This window comes from Ahaetulla prasina, chromosome 3, assembly GCF_028640845.1.
Source record: "Ahaetulla prasina isolate Xishuangbanna chromosome 3, ASM2864084v1, whole genome shotgun sequence".
In the NCBI taxonomy this organism is placed as follows: domain Eukaryota; kingdom Metazoa; phylum Chordata; class Lepidosauria; order Squamata; family Colubridae; genus Ahaetulla; species Ahaetulla prasina.
This window is the reverse complement of record NC_080541.1, coordinates 228,537,276-228,559,770: the sequence shown is the minus strand read 5'-3', so window position 1 is coordinate 228,559,770 and position 22,495 is coordinate 228,537,276. Positions and strand designations below refer to the sequence as shown.

Below are 22,495 nucleotides of genomic sequence, written 5' to 3'. Positions count from 1 at the left end.
CAGGGTTCTGGGGTCACGTGATCCCCTTTTTGTATCCCCTTTCTGACCAGCAAAGTCAAGGGGGAAGCTGGATTCACTTAACAACCGAGTGACTAATTTAAGAATAGCAGTGATTCGCTGAACAGCTGTAGCACGAAAGGTCGTACAATGGGGCAAAATTTACTTAACAAAATTCTCACTGAACAACATAAAATTTGGGCTCCATTTTAGGACTTTTCTTGCCACATTTGTTAAGCGAATCACCACAGTTCTTAAACTGGTAACACGGTTGTTAAGTGAACCCCCCCGCTGGCAGTGCTTCTCAGAAGGTTGCAAAAAGGGGATCACGTAACCCCAGGACTCTGCAGCTGTCATAAATACGAGTCGGTGCCAGGCGTCTGAATTTTGATCCTGTGACCATGGGGATGGCACAACAGGTTGTAAGCATGAAAAACAGTTGTCGGTCTCGTTTTTCAGTGCTGTTGTAACTTTGAGCGGCCACTAAAGGGACTGTTGTAAATCGAGGACTGTCTCTAATCTGGAACGAAGGAGGAATTTCCTGATAATGAGAACCACAATGAATCAGTATGTTGCCTTCAGAAGTTGTGGGTGCTTCATCTGGCCTAATTAAATTTTAATCTGGGGCTATTTATATTTTTAGGGTTTTTAAACTATTTTAAATGTTTTAAATTAGGCAATAGAATAAGTTTTTAATTGTTGTTTTAATTTGTATTTATATGTATTTTAACTGCCTGTGAACCGCCCTGAGTCCTTCGGGAGAAGGGCGGCATAAAAATCGAAATAAATAAATAAATAAATAAATCACTGGAGGTTTTTAAGAGACTCGACAGCTATTTGTCTGAAATGGCATAGGGCAGCGGTTCTCAACCTGTGGGTCACGACCCTGTTGGGGGTCGAATGACAATTTGCCAGGAGTCGCCTAAGACCATCGGAAATATGGGAAGTATACTTGCGAGTCGAAGAATCGCGCTCCAGTGGTTGACTCCACCAGCCAGCTGCAGGCTCTTCAAATCGCTAGGCGAATTCGGCTTCAGGCGCGATGAATTAAAAAAGAGAGAAATCTTTGCTCTGATGTCTCCCTCTCAATCACTCCCAATCGCTACCCTAATCTGGCTTCAGGCGCCATAAACTTAATAGGGGAGGAGTCTCCGCTTTAATGCCTCCGTCCTCAAGGCAATCGCAAGCAGTTCAGATCGCTAGCCAAGACGGCTTCAGGTGCGATAAATTCAAAAAAACAGTTTGCCGCTTTTTTCCCCCTTCTGCGGTTGGGGTCGCCTCATCATGGGGAATTGTATTAAAGGGGTCGCAGCACTATAAAGGTTGAGAACCACTGGTATAGGGTCTCCTGCTTGAGCAGGACTAGAAGACCTCCAAGGTCCCTTCCAAACTCTGAGGATGTTCTAATTTCATCCCAGTGCAGCTGGGAAGAGAGAATCATGGTTAAATCCTAAACAGAGATGCTGAAGATTCCCAGGCCTGCATGTCTTTTTAAAGAACACAGCGATGGGACATGTTAGCTATATGGGAACGGCCAGCGGTGGGGCTTGAATAACTTAACAACCGGTTCTCTGGCTGGGTAGGCGTGGCCGGTTGGTCATGTGACTGGGTGGGTGACGTCACTGATCACACCCAGTCCCGCCTCCTGGTCACTCGCCTCAAAGCCGGTTGGGGCTAATCCCACCACTGGCTGGCCCCTCCCCTGCTCATTTTTCAGGCCATTTTCAGCCTGAAAATGGCCCGATAATAGGAGCGGGGGGGCAGGGGAGCAGCCAGTGGTGGGATTTGCAGGTTCGCCGAACTGCAACTAGGTTCGCTTTAAGACTTGTGGACTTCAACTCCCAGTTCCTCAGCCAGCTCTGGGAGTTGAAGTCCACAAGTCTTAAAGTTGCCAAGGTTGGAGACCCCTATTCTAGTCCAATCCTATACCATGCCTTGTCCTGAAGCGCGACAAGAAGTTTGCAATGCAATTTCCTATTTGACAGCCAGAAGGCATTAGGAAAGACAGGCTCTACCTCGGCTGATAATGGAACTCGCACTCCGCGTCCCGATTGGGGTTCCCTTATCACCTGACATTTTGGGAAAGAGGCAGGAACGTCCCGGGAGCCAAGACCTCTCTGAGGCACAAGTGTTGAAAGAGCCACAGGAAACGCAGGTGTCAGGGCCGGGAGGGAAAGGAGCCTCCTTCGAGAATGCCAGACCGGAGAGGTCAAGAGACGTTCTTCCTGACGTGTCAAACGTCACTTTTAGACCTTTGGCGGCGGGTGCAAATAGTCCGAGTGCTTTTGTAGCCCCAGAGAAAAGTGGCATCCCTTACTGTAAAGGTGCGAGAATCCAAGCTTGGTGTTAGAGCCGCGGTTGGGTGGAGAGGGAGGCCGGGAGAAGCGTTTCATAAAAATTAGGCTGCAATGTCTAGGGAGATCCTCAGTCATCCAGGTCACGGTTGCCCTCAAAAGTGCTTTTTTTCCCAAGAGGCAACTGGACTTTCTGGTTTCTCCTTGAAGGCATTTCGCTTCTTATCCAACTGAAGCTTCTTCGGTTCTGACTAAAGATGGGGAGGGGGCATGGAAGGATTTATACTCTTTGCAGACTTCCATTCCACCACCCCCTCCCGTCAGAGCTGAAGAAGCTTCTTGGATGAGAAGCAAAACGTCTTCAAAGGAAAAACCAAGAAAGTCCAGGTGCCTCTTGGGAAAAAAAGCACTTTTTGGCTGCAATGGTTTTTCCCCTGGTTTTATCTAATATCTACTTCGGTTATTTCAAGTAATTTTTTAATTTGTTTATATCCTGCCGTTATTAGTTTTTCAAATAATTCAAGGTGGCGAACATATCCAACATAGTTTCCTCCTCCTATTTCCCCCAGAGCAACAACCCTGTGAGGTGGGTCGCGCTGAGAGACAGGGACTTGGCTCAAAGTTACCCAGTTGGTTTTTGTGCCTTAGGTGGGACTAGAACTCTCCACCTACTGGAGACTGACAGAAGGTCACCCAGCCAGCTTTCATGCCTAAGGCGGGACTAAAAATCACCGTCTCCTGGTGATTGGCCCAGGGTCACCCAATCGGCTTTCACGGCTAAGGAGGACTTGTCCTGGCCACTTTTTACAGAGGCACAATTGGGAGCATTTTAACAAATTGCCTCCCTGTTTGCTTTGGTGGCAGCAGTGCCTTAGATAGAAAGTCCCTACAGAGAGTGGTGAGGACAGCGGAGAAGATTATAGGAAGCCTAAGTCTAACTCAGTGCTTCTCAATTATTTTCTGTCATGCCCCCCTAAGAAGAAGAAAACATTTTTCGCGCCCCCCCGCGCGACTGTAAATAGTATCATTATTAAAAAAAACCAGGTCAAACGCGCCCCCCTTTACGGAGCCTCGCGCCCCCCCTGGGGGGCGCGCCCCACTATTTGAGAAGCACTGGTCTAACTCAACGTCAATGGGGAAGCCCAATTCATGTTATAACTATGTTAACAACTTAACAACTGGAGTGATTCACTTAACAACTGTGACAAAACGGTCCTGAAATGGGGCAAAACTCAACAACTCCCTCATTTTTCATCAGATTTTGGGCTCAATTATGGTCGTGAAGTCTTCTAATGATTGTTGATTTTATTGTTCTATTATTTTACTTCTGTTCTGTTTACACTCCTTTCATTTGTGTCTTTCTTTTCATTATAGCCCCATGGCAGGAGAGGCGGGCCAATAAATTTCACAAATAAATAATAAAAAGGAAGAACCCTTTTAGTTACACCTACCTCCTCCTTCTGCAGCTCTTCCATTTTTTTCTCTTTTTGAAGCAGCCGCTCCTTGTCCCGGGCCTCAAAAGAGAACGGGCAGCATTCTACCAGCCTGGGCTCTGTGACTTTGGGTTTGAAGGGCACGCCTGGGTGGGGCATCGGCTTCGCTTTAATCACATGGGCCACTTCCTCCACCTGCAAGAGACCCTGGCATCAGCAGCTCGCAAGGAAAAAGAGGGGAGAGAATCACAGCCCACTGTTGGGGGAGACGAAGGGACACCCGTGCCAGGCCCAATACAGCTAGTCCTCAATTTATGACCGAAACCGGCAGCAGAATTTCCCTTGCAGGTCATTTTACGATCTTTCTTGCTGGGGTCTTGTGGTTGCTAAATGAATCAGGCATCCCCTGTCGACTTTGCATGTCAGGAGCTGGCTGGGAAGGTCGCCAATGGCGATCACGTGACCCTGGGACGGTCCAACCGTTGTAAATAGATGCCGGTTGCCAAATGTCCAGATTTCGATCAGGGGACCATGGGAGTGCTGCAACGGGCATCAGGGTGAGAGGAGAATGGTCCTCGGGGCTCTCTGAGCTTGGTGGTTTTCCTGCAGACGTTTCATGACCCAGCTAGGTAACACTATCAGTTTTAGGAGGGAACGAGGTTTGCTGAGAGGCGGACTGTGGGGTCCTTAGTGCTCTCTGAGCTTGGTGGGTTTCTTGCAGAGGTTTCATGAACCAACTAGGGAACATCATCAGTGCTAGAAAGGAGTGGGGTGTGCAGAGAGGAGGAGGAGGAGGAGAAGTTGGGGGGGGGAAGAGGAGGAGGACGACTGTGGGGTCCTTAAGTGCTCTCTGAGCTTGGTGGGTTTCTTAGAAATGCTTCAGGATCCAACTAGGTAACATCAACAGCGGTAGAAGGGAGTGGGTTGTGCAGAGTGGAGAAGGAAAATGGGAGGAGAGGAGGACGACTACGGGGTCCTTGGTGCTTCCTGAGCTAGGTTGTTTTCCTGCAGAAATTTCATTACCCAACTACATAATATCATCAGTGTAAAAGAGAGTGGCGTTTGAGGTTTGTGGAGAGGGAGGAAGGAAGGAGAAGAGGAGAAGAAAGAGGAGGAGGAGGAGGACTATGGGGTCCTTAGTGTTCTCTGAGCTTGGTTATTTTCTTGCAGACGTTTCATGACCGAACTAGGGAACATCATCAGTTCTAGGAGGGAGGGGGATTTCTTAAGAGTGGGAGTGGGAATCAATGTTTTCAGTGCCAATACCGGTCTGGGGAACCTGCATAAAACTTCCTGGAGAACCTTCTGGAGAAACCAGCAGCTCAACCATGAGCGGAGATACCCCGGCATGCCCACCGATACCCAATTGATGCTCAACCAATACCTTTTCTTTCTGTTCCTCTCTAGCCAGGGCGCCCACTTTGTTTTTCAAGGCAAATGCCGGGGACTGGGGGACCGTGATGGGAATCTGCTTCTTCTCTGGAACACCCTGCAAGAGAGGAAGGGGAGGAAGCCATGGGAAGTCTGCCTGGTTAGGCCACAGGATGGAGAAGACCCAGAGCGTCAAATTCCTCGCCAGAGACCAGCCACCATCTCTTAGCACAAAAGGAGATAGGACAGGCTGATCTTTCTACAATGAAGCACTGACCGCCCCAATGTAAGCCTCTTATCAGATTCATATTCTCTTCTTCTTGGAACCAGATCACTTTGCTGTCCGAGGATCTTTCCCTGTTCTGTCCAGTCAAGTGACCGAACGGATCCCAAATGTACTTAGCTTATCAAATACAACCGAGACATTGATGACATGCAGAAGGGCCTGATAAAAACCATTTCAGGGAGTCCTCGGCTTAAGAACCACAAGGGAGGCCCAAATTTCTGTTGCTAAGTGAAACGTTCTCATTTTATGATCTTTCTTGACGCCGTGGCTAAGTGGATCACTGCAGTGGTCACATGGTTGTTAAGTGAATCGGGCTTCACCGTTGGTTTTGCTTATCAGAAGAACGCAAAAGGGGGATTACGTGAGCCCAGAACACTGCGACCGTCATAAATATGAGTCAGTGGCTGAATTTTGAACACGTGACCAGGGTGGTGCTGCAACAGTCATAAATTTGATTTTTTTAAAAAAGATTTCTGTTGCTAAGTGATAAATTTGTTAAGTGGTTTTTTATTCCATTTTACGACTTTTCTCGCCACATTTATGAAGTTGTTAAATTGGTAACATGGTCCTTAAGTGAATTTGGCTTCCCTATTGACTTCTGCTTGTCAGGTGGTCGCAAAAAAGGGGTTACATGAGCCTGGGACCCTGCAAATATGAGCCAGTTTCTAAGCGTCCAAATTTTGATCATGTGACCAAATTTTGATCATGTGCAGCGGATCGCTGCAACCGTCGTTAAGTGTGAACCATGGCCATAAGTCATCTTTTTCCACCCTGTTGTAATTTGGAATAGTCACTAAATAAACAGTTGCAAGTCAAGGAGTACCTGTTAGTGACATGGTTGCTAAGTGAATTGACTTTGCTGCTCAGAAGGTCGCCAAAGGGGATCCCATGACTGGGGACACTGCAACCGTCATAAATATGAGATAGTTGCCAAACGTCCGCATTTTGAACACCTGACCGTCGGCCTCACATAGTCGTAAGTGTGAAAAATAGACATAACTCCCTTTTTTCAGTGCTGTGGTTAACTTCGGTCACTAAACGAATGAGTTGTAAGTCAAGGACTACCCGTTTCTCACACTATTCGGACAAAACATTTTTTCGAGAAAGATGGGAACCCAACCCCCTCGCTTACCACCACGTCTTCCAAGATCCTGGTGGGACAGGGCCTCGAGTGGAACTCGAAGTGCTCCTCTTCCTGGACCTTCTTGGCCTCTCGCTCCTGAATCCGCTTCTCGATTTCCAGGTTGAAGCCGATGGGCTTGGTCAGTTCTTTCATCTGGGGCTTCTTGGGCAGGAGGGGGCCGCCCTCCAAGATGCGGTGGTTGAGTTCCTGAGCTTTGAACCGGTACCTGTTGGGATGGATTGGGGGGGGAGAGCAGGCGGTGAGGTTCTCCAGGACAACAGATGGTACTCTGTGGTTCAGGGGCACTGAACCAGTGGTGGGTTTCAAATTTTTTTTTACTACTGGTTCTGTAGGTGTGGTTTGGTGGGCGTGGCAGGGGAAGGTTACTGCAAAATCCCCATTTCCTCCCGATGAGCTGGGACTCAGGAGGCAGAGAATAGATGGGGGCGGGGCCAGTCAGTATTTTTACTCCCGGTTCTCCGAACTACTCAAAATTTCCGCTACTGGTTCTCCAGAACTGGTCGGAACCTGCTGAAACCCACCTCTGCACTGAACGCCCGTGGAGATCCAGTCTGTTAGCTGAGAGTAAGCTTATTCAAAGCCTCCAAGTCTTGCTTGAGTAAGCCAACAACAGCTCTTGCAGCCAGGCAAGAGCTACACTAATACCGTGTTTCCCCAAAAATAAGACTCGCTCTTATATTTTCTTGGGCTCCAAAATAAGCACTAGGTCTTATTTTCAGGGGATGTCTCCACCCCCCTCCTACAGGAGGCAGTGAACACAAGGGCCGACAGGAGTGGAAGCACTGCTACCACCATCTGCTTGCCTGTGGCTGCAATGAGCCAAGCCCTGCCTGATCAAGGTGAGAACCAACTTGGAACCAAGGAGAAATTTCCTGACAGTGAGAGCAATTAACCAGTGGAACAGCTTGCCACCAGAAGCTGTGGGTGCTCCAATATTGGAGGTTTTAAAGAAAAGATTGGAAAACCATCTGTCTGAAACGGTATAGGGTTTCCTGCTCGGCCACCGGGTTGGACTAGAAGACCTCCAAGGTCTCTTCCGGAGATATTCTGATTAAATGTTTTGTTCGCCACACGGGAATCCGCTGGAGTTAAAATTTACTCACTGTTGGAGCTTTGCAATTTCCTCCTCTTCCAGCTCAGCTGCGCTCTTGCAGGTGGTGGGTCTCAAGCGGCTCTTGGTTTCCAAGCGGGGAGTTTTGGGGTTGGTCAGTCGGGGTTTTAAAGGCTTGCTTGAACCTGGGCCAAAGAAAGGTGAGAGAGAATAGCAGAGGCTGGCCATCGGGATTGTAAAGGCGAAAGGGTAAGGGTAAGCATTGCGAGTGTTACACACACACACAGTGGGGAGGAAGTTGATTCAAATTTATTTATTTATTTATGGATTCAATTTATTCTCCCAAAAAAGATGGTGGCCCCAAATGTGAGGTTGAATTTAAGATGGCGTCTAATTCCTGCCATCTTAAATTCAGCCTCACATTTGGGGCACCATCCCAACCAATTAACAGTTTTACCGTCGCCTGGTCATTGGCCCAGATGGTTTTCATGCATAAGACAGAATTAGAACTCCCAATTTCCTGGTGATTGGTTGAAAATCACCCAGCCAGCTTTCATGTCTAAAGCAGGACTAGAACTCCGTCTCCTGGTGATTGTCTCAAAGTCACCCAGCTGGTTCTCATGTCTACAGCGGGGCTAGAACTCACTTTCTCCCACTTTCTAGCCTGGCACCTTAACCACCTATACCAAATGGGCAATAGGTTCACTTAACGATCACTAAAAAAACCTTGGTCAAATCATTCCCAGTGATATGGTCTACCACCATCCTAACTAACGAACAAAAGTGTGAGTTCAATTAGTTGTCAAGTCAAGGATCACTTATGTCCTCTCAACTTGAGGGGAAGCCCCTTCCACACAATTTACAACACACCCCTACCCCAAAGGACCCTTTAGTGATTTCAGGGGTCTTTTAACTCAGCAAATGTAAGACTTGTGGACTTCAACTCCAAGAATTCAACTTTAAGGCTTGGCAAACCAAACTACCACAGCCATTTCTCCCACGCCCAAAAGGGAAGGAAGCTGAGCCGGGCACGGGTTCAACGCTCAGACCAAACCCTTCCCAAACCACTCAGAACCCCGATTGACTCACGTAACAGCCCACAACAGAGGTAGCAGAAACGAGACCCCTTTGAGCCTTACCTTCTTCCTCCTTCCGGTTCCGCAGATGGTACCTCTCAGAGGTGCATTTCTGAAAGTTTTCCACCTGTTGGGCCAACGGGACGTAGTTGGCGGGGGCCTCGTCCAGTTTGCGTTTTTTCCCGCTGGAGAGGTTGAACGGCTTCGGGATTGTGGGTCCCTTGGACAGCCGGGACTGCAAAAGGGGAGATGCATCGTAATTGCTTGATCAAGTGTATTTTTCCATCGGAATCAAAGCAGGCGCTCGGCCGTTTCGATTCGATCGGCCTGTCAATCTTCCCCCTTCTTCCAGCTCGACGCAAGTGAAATTTAAGCTGGCTGGAACTCCGGAGAAGGCCGAAAAATTATCAGGGGACGAGAGATGGGGAGGGGGGCTCGGGGAGGAACGAGACAAATCCGTAAAAAGCTGCCTCTTATTTTAAGAATGCATGAAGGCAATTTGATGCCACGTTACAGGAGTTTTTAGTGGTTTTTTTTACAATTTTCCATTCTGACACGGGGAAGGGACTTAAGAGGCACAGGTAGCCCTCGACTCGCGACTACAGTTTTATGTGGCTAAGCGAGACAGTTGTTAAGTGAATTCTGACCCATTTTTACGATCTTTCTTGCCGCGGTTAAGTGAATCCCTGAGGTTGTTAAATTACTAACACAGTTGTTAAGTGAATCAGGCTTCCCCATCAACTTTGCTTGTCAGAAAGTCCCAAAAGGGGACCACGGGATGCCGTCATAACTGTGAGTCATTTGTCAAGCATCCGAATGTAAATCATATGACCATGGGGATGTTGCAAAGGGTGTACGTGTGAAAAATGGTCGTAAGTCACTTTTTTCAGTGCTGTTGTAACTTTGGTCACTAAATGAACTGTTGTTGTTTTTTATTTTTTATAAAAAGTTTTATTTTAACATTCATATCCAATAACATATTTAATGTACCATCATATACAATTAATCGGACCTGCCCGGTCACCACCCCCTTCCTTTAACTCTCTTCCCTTCTCTACCTTCTTCTACTTTCCACAACCCTCCTCCCCTTCTCTTATCTACATCCTCTCCTCCTTCCTCCCTACTCCTTTCTTCTCCCTCTTCTATCCCTCTTCCTTCCTTTCCTCTTCCTCCTCTTCTCTTTCCTACCTCCTTCTCTCTTCTACTTCCTTCCTTCCCATCGTTCTGAAATGATAGCCAGGCAGCTCCGATCTTACATTAATTATACGTCTTCGATCATCTTTGTACATTGACCATCAATCCATTTTCTACCCTCATCCCCCCCCCCCCCCCCCCCCCCCTCCCCCCCACCCCCCGGGACTTCCCAGAACCGAATACAGGGTATAAAACTAACAACAAAAATTAAAATATAACACAAATCATAATCCATAGTCACTCCTTAAAACCTCGACTCCCTGATCTCAGAAATTTCCAATTGAGTTCGTATTTGTTCTTCATTAAAGTACATAGTTTTTAATATCCAACCTTCATCAATCAGTACCAAAACAACGTTCCATCTTCCAATATTCACCAAGGATTCTTCTGAAATGTCTTTCTTCCTTAAGCAGTTTCTCAAGAATAGTTCATATTTCCAACTTAATTTCTTAATTTCTTAAATTAAATGAACTGTTGTAAGTCAAGGAATTTAAACAACCATTCGTTTAGGAAATGTTCGAACTTACAACGGCACTAAGAAAAGTGATTTATGTCCACTTTTCACACTTACGACCGTTGCAGGATTCCCAATGGTCACGTGCTGAAAATCTGGATGCTTGGCAACTGACTCATATTTATGACGGTTGCAGTGTCCTCAGGGGGGGTCATGTTTTTTTGTTTTTTTTGTTTTACATTTATACCCCGCCCTTCTCCGAAGACTCAGGGTGGCTTACAGTGTATAAGGCAATAGTCTCATTCTATTTGTATATTTTTACAAAGTCAACTTTTATTGCCCCCAACAATCTGGGTCCTCATTTTACCTACCTTATAAAGGATGGAAGGCTGAGTCAACCTTGGGCCGGGCTCGAACCTACAGTAATTGCAGGCTACTGTGTTCTTAATAACAGGCTTTACCAGCGTGAGCTAAACGTGATCACCATTTGCAACCTTACAAGAAAAGTCAATGGGGAAACCAGATTCGTGTTGCTAATTTAAACAACAACAGTGACTCACTTAACAAACGTGGCAAGGAAAAATCATCAAATGAGCCAAAACTCGCTTAACCAATGTCTCATCCAGCAACGTAAGCTTTGAGCTCAGCTGGGGTCGTAGGCCGAGGACTGCTCGTCCAGTGATTCAGTTAACAACCGTGGCACGAAAGGTTGTAAAATGGAGCAGAACGCCATGAACAAACCTCTCCCTTTGGTAAATTTAGGGCTCCGTCGCGGTCGTAAGTCGAGGACTACCCACACAGGACTCAAACCTGCCTTGTTCTGTTTTTCCACCCTGAGGGTTTCCCGCCATTTGTCACCTCTGACCAAGTAGCCCTCCAACCCATCCTCCCCAGCCGCAGGTTCTCACCGGAGATGGTGGGTGTTTCCTGAGGGCGCCTATGAAATCCACCTCCTTATATTCTACGGCCCGCTGGCTTTCGCCGTGTTGCTTGTGCCGCTCGTCGGTATAGAAGTGGAAATCCATGGGCTTGGTGATGTGGCTGCTCGTCTTCGTGGGTTGCCCTGACCAGGAAAAAGGGAGATCGGACAAGTCAGCCAGGGCGCAATTCAAAGGCAAATGAGGTTCTTGGTGGCCTGTGGGAGCTTGGCTCTTGTCTTCCAGATGTTTCCTGTCCCAGCAAAGATCAGCGCTGGAAGGGAGGGAGGTTTGAAGAGGAAGAAGAGGAGGGGAAGGACTGTTGAATGTTTGGTGATTCAACAGAGTAACAGAGTTGGCAGGGACCTTGTAGGTCATCTAGTCCAACCCCCCCTCCCCCACCAAAGCAGGAGACCCTACACCGTTTCTGACCAATGGCAATCCAGTCTCTTCTTGAAAGCCTCCAGTGATGAAGCTCCCACAACTTCCGAAGGCAACTTCTGTTCCATCGGTTGATTTGTTCTCACTGTCAGAAAATTCCTCCTTATTTCCAGGTTGAATCTCTCCTGGTTCAGTTTCCATCCATTATTCCTTGTCTGGCCTTCGAGTGCTTTGGAAAATAACTTGACCCTCTTCCTACTCTCTGTGGCAGCCCCTCAAATATTGAAAAACTGCTATCCTATCTCCCCTGGTCCTTGTCTTCACTAGAGTAGCCAGGACCAGTTCCTGCAACCGTTCATCGTACAGTCCCTTAATCATCTTTGTCACTCTTCACTGCACTCTTTCTAGAAATGTTTTCTTCCAGACATTTCATGACCAAGGGAGGGAACGTAGTCAGTGTTAAAATGGAGGGAGTTTTGAGGAGGAAGAGGAGGTGGGGGTGGGTACGGTAGGAATGTAGGGTCTTTGGGGGTTTTCTTGCAGACGTATTATGATCATAAAGGTAGGAAGCATCATTGGTGCTACAAGGAAGGAGGGGTCCTTGGTGCTCTCTAAACTTGGTTATTTTCTTGCTGGCATTTCATGACCCAACTACGGAACTTCATCAGTACTAGAAGGAATTGTATATCAAGAGAGAGCAAACCCCATTCCCTTCTAGCACTAAAGATGTTGGGAAACGAAATGTCTACAAGAAATCAACCAAGCTCAGAGATCACAGAGGACTCCTCCTTTCTGCAAGCCCCATTCCGTTCTAGTACTGATGATGTTACCCAGTTTGGTAACTTCGTCGTCTGTAAGAAAACCATCAAAAGAATACCACAGTCTGCTCCTCCACTCCACAAATCCCCCTCCTTTCTAACACTGATGATATTACCTAGCTGGGTAACGAAATATCTACAAGAAAAACCACCTCAGAGAGCTGCTAAGACCAAACAATTCAACCGAGCTACAAATATTCTCTTCTATTAGAACGTCTTGTCTAAACCAGAATGGAAGAGTCTTAACTCTCAGAGGAGTTAAGGGGGGGTGGGTGTCTCACAACCCCACCAACATCTCACCTGGTCCAGCAATGGCCACTTTGAGAGACTCCTCATTCTTCCTCCGCAGTTCCGCCACTTCCTGTTGCAATTGCTGCATCTTCTCCAGTTCCAGCTCCTCAGTTGACTTCCCTTTCGTGGAGGGACCTCTCGTCCTGCAGAAGAAAAGCACTATGGTGCCTTTAAATGAATGAGCTACCTAGAGCCAGCGTGTATTTCAAGGACACCCCACCACCCCCTGTAACAGAAAACCAGCACAAAGGATGTCCTCTTCCTCTACCCATAGCTGGCTGGGGAATTCTGGGAGTTGAAGTCCACACAGCTGAATGTTGCTGAGGCTGAGAGACATTGTGTTGGGTCAGGGGCCTCCAAACTTCATCTTCAATTTTGAGACTTGGCAACTTCGACTTCGACTCCCAGAATTCAGTTTTAAGACTTCTGGGCTTCATCTCCCAGAATTCAACTTTTAAGACTTCTGGACTTCAACTCCCAGGATTCCCCAGTCAGCCAACCATGAATTCTGGGAGTGGAAGTCCCCAAGTGGCCAAGTTTGGAGATCTCTGCAATAGGTCATCAAGACAGCACAAAATGCCTTCCGAGGTTCTTGATCTCCGTCTTGTTCCACAAAGCCTGAAGAGCTTTCTACTGCTTTCTACCTTAAAAAGATGACACAGGATTATCTGTAGCAGACAACATTCAGACTTCCCCAGGATACGACTTGTCTGCTGTGAAGAGTAACAGTTCCAAACAAAATTCCTTTCCAAAAATTCAAGGATTTATTTCAACTGTGGGATTTCCATTTTTGGACCTCAACTGCCAGCTTTACTTAATTGCTGGTCATTCAGGCTAGCAATTCTGGGAGCTGTACAGGTAGTCCTTGATATACGACCACAATTAAGCTCAAAGTTCCCGTTGCTAAGCAAGACAATTGTTAAGCCCCATTTTACAATCTTTCTTGCCACGAGAAAGTGAAGTGAATTCACTGGAGATGTTCAGTTAGTAACAGGGCTGTGAAGTGAATCTGGCTTCCCCATTGATTGTGTTGCTCAGGACGACAAAATTGTTGTTGATTTTGTGATAAGGGGCATCACAGGATCCCCCAGGACACTGCAACCGTCATAAATATGAATCAGTTGTGAAGCATCCGAATGTAAATCACGTGACCACGGGGATGTTGCAAAGATCGTAAGTTTGAAAAATGGTCGTGTCGCTTTTTTAAGGGTCGTTGTAACTTCGAATGGTCACTAAATGAACAGTTATAAGTCAAGGATTATCTATTGTCCAACACGCTTAGAAGACACCAGATTGGGGAAAGTCTGCGTTTGGATGTCCTGCACCACATCAAAAATATAGTCTTCGGCTTACAACCACAATTGAGCCCCAAATTTCTGTTGCCAAGTGAAAAGTTTTGAGTTTTGCTCCATTTTATGACTTTTCTTGCCACCGTTGTTAAGTGAATCGTGTCAGTTGCTGAATAAGACAAACTGTGGTTCAGTGAATCTGGCTTCCCCCATTGAATCGGTTTGACAGAAGGTCGCAAAAGGGGACCACGTGACACACATACACACACACCCAGGACGCTACATGAGTCATAAATATGAGTCAATTGCCAAGCGTCCGAATTTTGATCACGTGACCGTGGAGATGCTACAACGGTCATTAATGGGCCGGTCATTAATGGGCCGGTTTAGCTCACGCTGGTAAAGCCTGTTATTAAGAACACAGTAGCCTGCAATTACTGCAGGTTCGAGCCCGGCCCAAGGTTGACTCAGCCTTCCATCCTTTATAAGGTAGGTAAAATGAGGACCCAGATTGTTGGGGGGGGCAATAAGTTGACTTTGTAAAAAATATACAAATAGAATGAGACTATTGCCTTATACACTGTAAGCCGCCCTGAGTCTTCGGAGAAGGGCGGGGTATAAATGTAAACAAACAAACAAACAAAAGTGTGGAAAAAAAACTTATCAGAAGTCGCTTTTTTCCCCAGCACCATTGCAACTTTGGACGTCCGCTAAGAGACCCGTCGTAAGCTGAGGCCTACCTGTACAGCTTTTCAAACGGATTTTACAAACTGAGCGATCCCATGGCTTCTCCCTGCCTTCCAGGAAGAGGACAAACCTCTTTAATTACAACCGACCTCCCGTGCTACGTGACCCCAACGTGCATGCACACAAACACCCAGATCCTGGGTAGAAAAAGAGAAAAAGAAGAAGAAGAAAAAAGACCCCTAAACCCAGCCACCTACTTGTGTACATCAGGTGTGAGAGGGTCTTGTGCGTTCTCTGGCGAGACGTTTTGGTTCAGATCAATCTCCCCAAGGTTTTCCCGATGGTTAGACCTGGGTTTTGGGGAGAGAGAAAGAGAAGGGTGGAGAGAAGGAAAAGAAGGAAAGGAGGAATGGGTCAAGGACAGGCCTTCGACTCCCCGCCGTGTTCCTCTTAACGACAAAGTGTGGGTGCTGAACCCCAAACACCGGCACCTGGAGGTGATCCTGAAGATCGGCCTTACCTCACTGTTTGGGCCACTTCGTGGGGCCTAAATGTCTTGGCACACCTGGCGGAGCTAGAGGGGGAACAAGGCGCTTGCTCACCGTTTGCCCAGGTATTGTGTGTCCGAGGGCAAAGCCGTGGCAGATTTTCTAGGGAAGAGTCGAGCATTGATGGAGTTCCCTAGTTGGGGACTGAAAGGTCTGCGAGCCCCAAGAGACCTCCTCCTCCTCCTGCTCTTCTACTCCAGTCTTCACACCCTTCTCCCTCCTAGCACTGAAGATGCTATCTAGACAGGTCATGAAATGTCTGTAAACATCCAAGCTCAGTAGGTTACCAAGAACCCCAGAATCCACCTTCTCCTCTTTCTCCTTTTTCCCACTCTGCGTACCCTCCTCCCTTCTAACACTGATGATGCTACCTAGATGGGTCATGAAGCGCTTGCAAGAAAACACCCAAGCTCGGAGACCACATTTCAACCCTGAGATTCTCCTTTATCAGAAGCCTAACTTTATCGGACAGAGCAATCCAGCACACAAGGTATCATCACCTTTTAGAGACCGAGGGCCCAAACTGCAACCCAAGACCCATTTATTTATATTTATCACAAAGTGCCAACGCGGCAATTTAACCTGAAGACTGAGGTTTTACTACCTAAAATAATGATAAACAAGATTGAGTTCAGGTAATTGTTCTAAGAAAAATGTGATAAATGCACTTTTATGCCCCTTCATTTTTTTTCTGTTTTTGAAATATTACATTTAGCAATAAAAGAAAAACTTTTGTAATATCATTTCTCTTTCCCTCCCTCTCTTCCCCCCCCCACTTTCCCTCCCTCCCTCTCTCTCTCCCCCCTGCGGGAGAAACGCGATGGAACTGGGCGGGGCATGCCCACAGTGTGTGCTCTGAGTGCCACCTCTGGCACGCGTGCTATAGGTTTGCCACCACTGACCTATTCTATATCTGGTGGCGCAATGGCTAGAATGCAGTATTGCCAGCAGTTCGATTCTCACCAGCTGAAGGTCAACTCAGTCTTCCGACCTTCCAAGGTAAAATGAGGAGCCAGATTGTCGGGGACCAGAGGCTGACTCTGTAAACCGCTTAGAGAGGGCTGGAAAGCACTGGGAAGCAGTATATAAGTCTAGGGGCTATTGCTATTCCTTCCTTCCGAGTCATGGTGGCGCAGTGGCTAAAATGCAGTATTTCAGGCTAACTCTGCCCACTGCCAGGAGTTCAATCCTGACTGGCTCAAGGTCGACTCAGCCTTCTGAGGTAGGTAAAATGAGGACCCAGATTGTTGGGGGCAATGTGCTGACTCTGTAAACTGCTTAGAGAAGGCTGGAAAGACTGTGAAGCAGTATAGAAGTCTAAGTGTTAATGCTCTATCCCGCTCACTATCATCTCTATCATATATATATGTATGTATGTATATGTGTGTGTTTGTGCGTATATATATATATAAAATCTTTCTCTCTCTCTCTCTTTCATCCATCCATCCATCCATCCATCCATCCATCCATCCATCCATCCATCCATCATCATCTATTTTATATTTGTTGAGGCAATGATTAGAATGCAGTATTGCAGGCAACCTCTGCCGCCTGTCAAGAATTCAATTCTGATGGGCTCAAGGTCGACTCGGTCTTCCCTCCTTCCAAGGGTGGTAAAATGAGGACCCAGATCATTGGGGGCAAGATGCAAATAACGCCATCATTGTAAACCGCCTAGAGAAGGCTGTAACACACTGTGGGGCGGTATCTAAGTCAAAGTGCCGGTATTATCCCAGAGACCTACATTTTCTGTTTCTTCACAGGAGGGGGTTCTTGTTTGCTGGCCAAGGCGATGGCAACCTTCTTTGCGTGGTTTTTGGCCATAATCCGACGCTGGGCACTCTTTTGCCGGGCCGAAAGCTTCTTGGCCACCCTAAAGTGGGGGAAGGAAAGGAGTCCTTGAGCAAAAGAGAGAAAGAGAGACAGAGGGAGAGAGAAGACAGAAGCTAGAGGTTGCGTTTCAGCTATGCCACCAGCCATTCTCGCAAGGCAAGAGACAGTTCAGCCTTTCCAGGTACAGAAGCTGGACGATTTCAAACCCTTCAGCGGACAATGTGCTGGACAAACAGGACTGGTCATTCTTTCCATAGTGATAGGGCAGGTAGTTCTCTATTTACGACCACAATTGAGCCCAAATCTTGGGTCGCTGAGCAAAACAGTTGTTAAGAGAGTTTTGCTCCATTTTTATTTTATTTATTTTATTAATTGCATTTGTATACCGCCCTTCCCCCGAAGGACTCAGGGCGGTTGACAGCCAATTTAAAAGATACAATAAATACACATTAAAAAACAGACTAAAAATTTATATAAATAATGGCCAAAATATTAAAAAACTAACTAATACGAAAACTAAAACCCCATTTAAAATTACTTAACATAACATAACAACAGAGTTGGAAGGGACCTTGGAGGCCTTCTAGTCCAACCCCCTGCCCAGGCAGGAACCCTACACCATCTCAGTCAGATGGTTATCCAACATTTTCTTAAAAATTTCCAGTGTTGGAGCATTCACAACTTCTGCAGGCAAGTCGTTCCACTTATTAATTGTTCTAACTGTCAGGAAATTTCTCCTTAATCAGGCTAGCCCAGCTCGATGGAATAAAAGAGTCTTCAACTCACGGCGGAAAGTCCGAAGGTCGGGGAGTTGGCGAAGCCCCGGAGGCAGCTCGTTCCAGAGGGCAGGAGCCCCCACAGAGAAGGCCCTACCCCTGGGGGTCGCCAGTCGACATTGTTTCACCGACGGCACCCCAAGGAGGCCCTCCCTGTGGGAGCGCACAGGTCGGTGGGAGGCTGTTTGTGGCAGGAGGCGGTCCCGTAAATAAATTTTATGATCTTTATTGCCAAAATCCTTAAGTTGTGGCTGCTTCATCACCACAGTTTTTTTTAAAGAAGAGATTGGACACAGAGACTTATGTGAAATGCTATAGATTCTCCTCCTTGAGCAGGGGATTAGATTAGATGACCTCCAAGGTCCCTTCCAATTCTGTTATTCTGTCTAACAAAGAGAGAGACTAGGGGTGACATAACAGAAGTCTTCCAATAGTTGAGGGGCTGCCACAAAGAAGAGGAGGGTCCACCTATTCTCCAAAGCCCCTGAAGGCAGGACAAGAAGCAGAGCAGGGCCTCTGGTGGCTCAACAGGCTAATGCAGTCTGTTATTAACACAGCTGCTTGCAATTACTGCAGGTTCAAGTCCCACCAGGCCCAAGGTTGACTCAGCCTTCCATCCTTTATAAGGTAGGTAAAATGAGGACCCAGATTGTTGGGGGCAATAAGTTGACTTTGTATATAGTATACAAATGGATGAAGACTATTGCTTGACATAGTGTAAGCCGCCCTGAGTCTTCGGAGAAAGGCGGGATATAAATGCAAATAAAAAATAAAATAAAAAAAAAGAAGCAACGGGTGGAAACTCATTGAGAGAAGCAACCTGAAAATAAGGAGAAACTTCCTGACAGTGAGGACAATTAACCAGTGGAACTGATTGCCACCAGAAGTTGTAGGTGCTTCATCACTGGAGGTTTTTAAGAAGAGACTGGACAACTAGAAGACCTCCAAGGTCTCCTCCACTTCTATTCTGACTGATTGAGCCAAGTTAGTCAGGTGGTTGTTAAGTGAATCCAGCTTCCCCATTGACTTTGCTTACCAGAAGGTCACAAAAGGGGATCACATGACCCCAGGACACTGGAAGCATCATATATATGAAGCAGTTGCCAAACACCTGAATGTAAATCACGAGACGCCACTACGGTCACCAGTGTGCAAAATAGTCATAGAGTCACGTTTTTCCAGGGCTCTTGTAACTTCAAATGGTCGCTAAATGAAGTGTAATAAGGCAAGGACTATCTGTAGTCCCTGACTGACAACAATTTGCTTATGGGCTGTTCAAAATTACAACAGCTCTGAAAAAAAGGACTGTTCTGTCTCCGTCCCCACTTTGGAGTAACGAGCTGGCCTACAGCCAGTGGATACACGGCTCCTATCAGTCCTGGCCGAGAAAACGCAGCTGCCTGCCAAAAAGTTCAAACAGATTAAGACTTCAGCTCACTTCGACACGGTTCAGCTCATTTGCTTCCCGTGGAACTGAGAGCAGTCCCAAAACTCTTTATATATCCTGTGGGGTAGGGCTTCTGCCCCACCCTTCCCTTTGATGAAGGGAAGCCGCCTCTCTAATCTTCTGAAGCGCGGGTAGGTCCAGGCTTGATTATTATTATTATCAGCTGGGACTGAAGGCGTAGCCTGGGGAAGGGAGGAATAAGGGGATGACGGCCTCATTACGTCCTCCGACTGGCCTGGTTCTGGCTCCTGGAGCCGGGCCAAAGGCATCGGTGCTTCTGAGGTAAGCCTTACCGGCCCTTCCCCCTCACTCTCAAAGTCACTTTCGGGCATGGGGCCAGGTTCGGGGGCTGGAGCCACAACAAGGACCATTTTTCACACTTATGATCTTTGCGCCATCCTCACGGTCATGTGATCAAAATTCGGACGCTTGACAACTGACACATCCCAGGGTCACGTGATCCCCTTTTGCGACCTGGTTGTTAAGTGAATCTGGCTTCCCCATTGACTTTGCCAGAATGTTGCAAAAAAACGGGATCCCGTGACCTTGGGACACTGTGACCGTCATAAACAGGTGTCAGTTGTCAAGCGTCTGAATTTTGATCAGGTGACCATGGGGATGGCGCAAAGGTCACAAGTGTGAAAAACGGTCAGAAGTCACTTGCAATGCCGTTGCAAGCTCTGTCGTGAAACGAATGGTTGTAAGTCAAGGACCTTAGTAAGATGTAGACTCCTATAAATCAAGATCACGTGAGGCGTGAATACCACTTTATCATTCCTTGGTAAGACCACATGTGGAATATTGTATCCAGTTCTGATCGCCACGATAAAAAAAAAAAATGTTGAGACTCTAGAACAGGGATATCCAAACTTGGCCCCTTGAAGAGCGGTGGACTTCAACTCCCAGAATTCCCCCAGCCAGCAACTTGTTCATATTTATAGCTCATGCTGGCTGGGGGAATTCTGGGAGTTGAAGTCCACCACTCTTCAAGGGGCCAAGTTTGGACATCCCTGTTCTAGAAAGAGTGCAGAGAAGAGAAACCAGGATGATTAGGGGACTGGAGGCTAAAACATATGATGAATGGTTGCAGGAATTAGGTAGGTCTAGTTTAAGAAAGAGAAGGACTAGGGGAGACATGATAGCAGTATTCCAATATCTCAGAGGCTGCCACAAAGAAGAGGGAGCCAAGCTATTCTCCAAAGCACCTGAGGGTAGAACAAGAAGCAATGGGTGGAAACTAACCAAGGAGAGAATCTCGGGGTGCAGATAACTAACAATCGGAACTGGTCTCTCCGCATGTCATCCTTAGTGAAGCATGCAAACCAGTATCTGCATTTCCAGCCTCGGATGAAGAGAACACATCTTTCTCCTTCTGTCCTGGCCACTTTTTACAGTGGCATGATTGAGAGCGTTTTAACCAACTGCATCCCTGTTTGGTGCGGTGGCGGTGGCGGCAGAAGCAGCAGCACCACCACCACAGATACAAAGTCCCTACAGAGAGTGGTGAGGACAGTGGAGAGGATTATAGGAAGCTCGCTGTTATTCAGAACACTGCTCATAAGCGCTATGTGCTTTGAGCTCAAAGCTTTGTTAGAGACCCCACACACCCACTTTACAGTCTCTTTCTGTTGCTCCCCTCTGGGAGGAGGTTTCAAAGTATTTCTAGCAGGACTACCAGATTCTGAAACAGCTTTGTTCCCTGTGCCATTCATCTGGTAAACTCGCAAGATTTGTTTTTCTTGCCACGCACATGCATATATCTGAACAAGACGTGTTGTTTCTCTGTGTCATATAATATATGTGGGTACATGGATATTTATTTATTTATCTGTCATATTTATGTAGTGTATATTGGAGGTGGTGACCCTTTGAGAGCTGTATGCAATGAAATTTCATTTTAATGCATGCCAATTTAAAGTGACAATAAAGTTATTCTCGAAGTCTAAGTCTAATCAGCCTAGAACCAAGGAGAAATTTCCTGACAGTGGAAACAATTCATAAGCGCAACAATTTGCCTCCAGAAGTTGTGGGTGCTTCATCACTGGAGGTTTTCAAGAGATTGGACAACCATTTGTCCAGGATGTAGGGTCTCCTATTTGAGCAGGGGGTTGGACTAGAAGATCTCCAAGGACCCTTCCAACTCTTGTTATTCTGTTAGAGGCAGTTCTGGAGCCCAAAAAGCTGAAGGAACAACCCCATTCCAGAAGAACGGAGACTCCATCTGGGACGGCGTTCAAGAAGCAGAATTTTACCTTCCTGGAGGTGATGGGTTCTCTTGCCTGGTTGGGTGGCACTCCGTCATGGAATGAACCACATTGGGTGGGCCTTCATTTGCCAGCTCCATCTCTTGATTTCCATTCTCCTTCTCGTCTAAAGGTAAGGAGACATAAAAGGATATTTCTCAGGCAAGAGATCTAAGCAGAGATCTGGAACCAAGCATGGTCCTCACCAGGACTGTAACCTCCTGGAGAAGAATGGAATTATATTTTTGAAGAGACCGATGTGGACATTTGGGGAGACTGGTAGCCTTTTCATAATCTGCTCTCCTCACACCAAAGAGGAGCTATCAGCATCCAGAGATCCTCTGGTGGCCTCAAGAGAGGACGAGATAGTAGCTCAACTGAACCCTCCACGTGGGACAGCCGGCATTTTAAGGTCCAAGAGAGACACCCCCAGAGGCCGAGTTCCCACAATTTGCCGTACCCAAGTTAAAACGGCTAGCGGGGACTCTGGGATGTGGCCCAAAAAAGGGGATGGTGCCTCAGAATTCAAGGAATGCCTTGAGACTCCTTTAAGGATGTTGGTGGGATTAAGAAAACAAAGGAGTCAAAGGTCAGGGCCGGATGGGTTCTGCAAGTGGACCTCTTCCAGCCCTAAAAATTTATTGGTTGGATCTCAAGGAAGCATCTCACCTGATTTCATCATGGGTGAGACCACAGCCAAAGGCAGGTTAGGCCTCGATGATAATGCTTTGGACAGGATGCCCGACGTACCCATCTGTGCTCTTGGGGTCATCAAGGCGGCAGATCGGACATCTGCAAAAATAGTTACGATCCTAGCAGGGTCCTCCATGCTGCGAGGCAAGCAGACCGCTAGCTGCCAACCATCAAGAACCGTCCTGTGCCCAGTCTAAAGAGCCGGTTTGGTTTAGCGATTAAGGCATCAAACTACAAACTGGGAGACCGGGAGTTCTAGTCCCACTGTAAGA

General features: G+C 47.0%; 1 protein-coding gene across 3 annotated transcripts in view; it reads right to left on the bottom strand.

The window, feature by feature from the left end:
- Positions 1–22,495, bottom strand: part of TPX2 (TPX2 microtubule nucleation factor) — a 50,042-nt gene that overhangs the window by 9,387 nt on the left and 18,160 nt on the right. For 2 of the 3 annotated variants that reach the window (XM_058178477.1, XM_058178478.1), the window contains exons 3-13: positions 22,200–22,322; positions 21,540–21,657; positions 16,976–17,104; positions 14,941–15,033; positions 12,717–12,850; positions 11,209–11,363; positions 8,716–8,887; positions 7,629–7,761; positions 6,514–6,730; positions 5,109–5,213; positions 3,743–3,919 (exon numbers count right to left, since the gene is read on the bottom strand). In XM_058178477.1, the coding sequence (XP_058034460.1) occupies positions 3,743–3,919; positions 5,109–5,213; positions 6,514–6,730; positions 7,629–7,761; positions 8,716–8,887; positions 11,209–11,363; positions 12,717–12,850; positions 14,941–15,033; positions 16,976–17,104; positions 21,540–21,657; positions 22,200–22,322 (1,556 nt within the window). The remainder of the gene's footprint in view (positions 1–3,742; positions 3,920–5,108; positions 5,214–6,513; positions 6,731–7,628; positions 7,762–8,715; positions 8,888–11,208; positions 11,364–12,716; positions 12,851–14,940; positions 15,034–16,975; positions 17,105–21,539; positions 21,658–22,199; positions 22,323–22,495) is intronic. The other variant, XM_058178479.1, reaches the window with a different exon arrangement.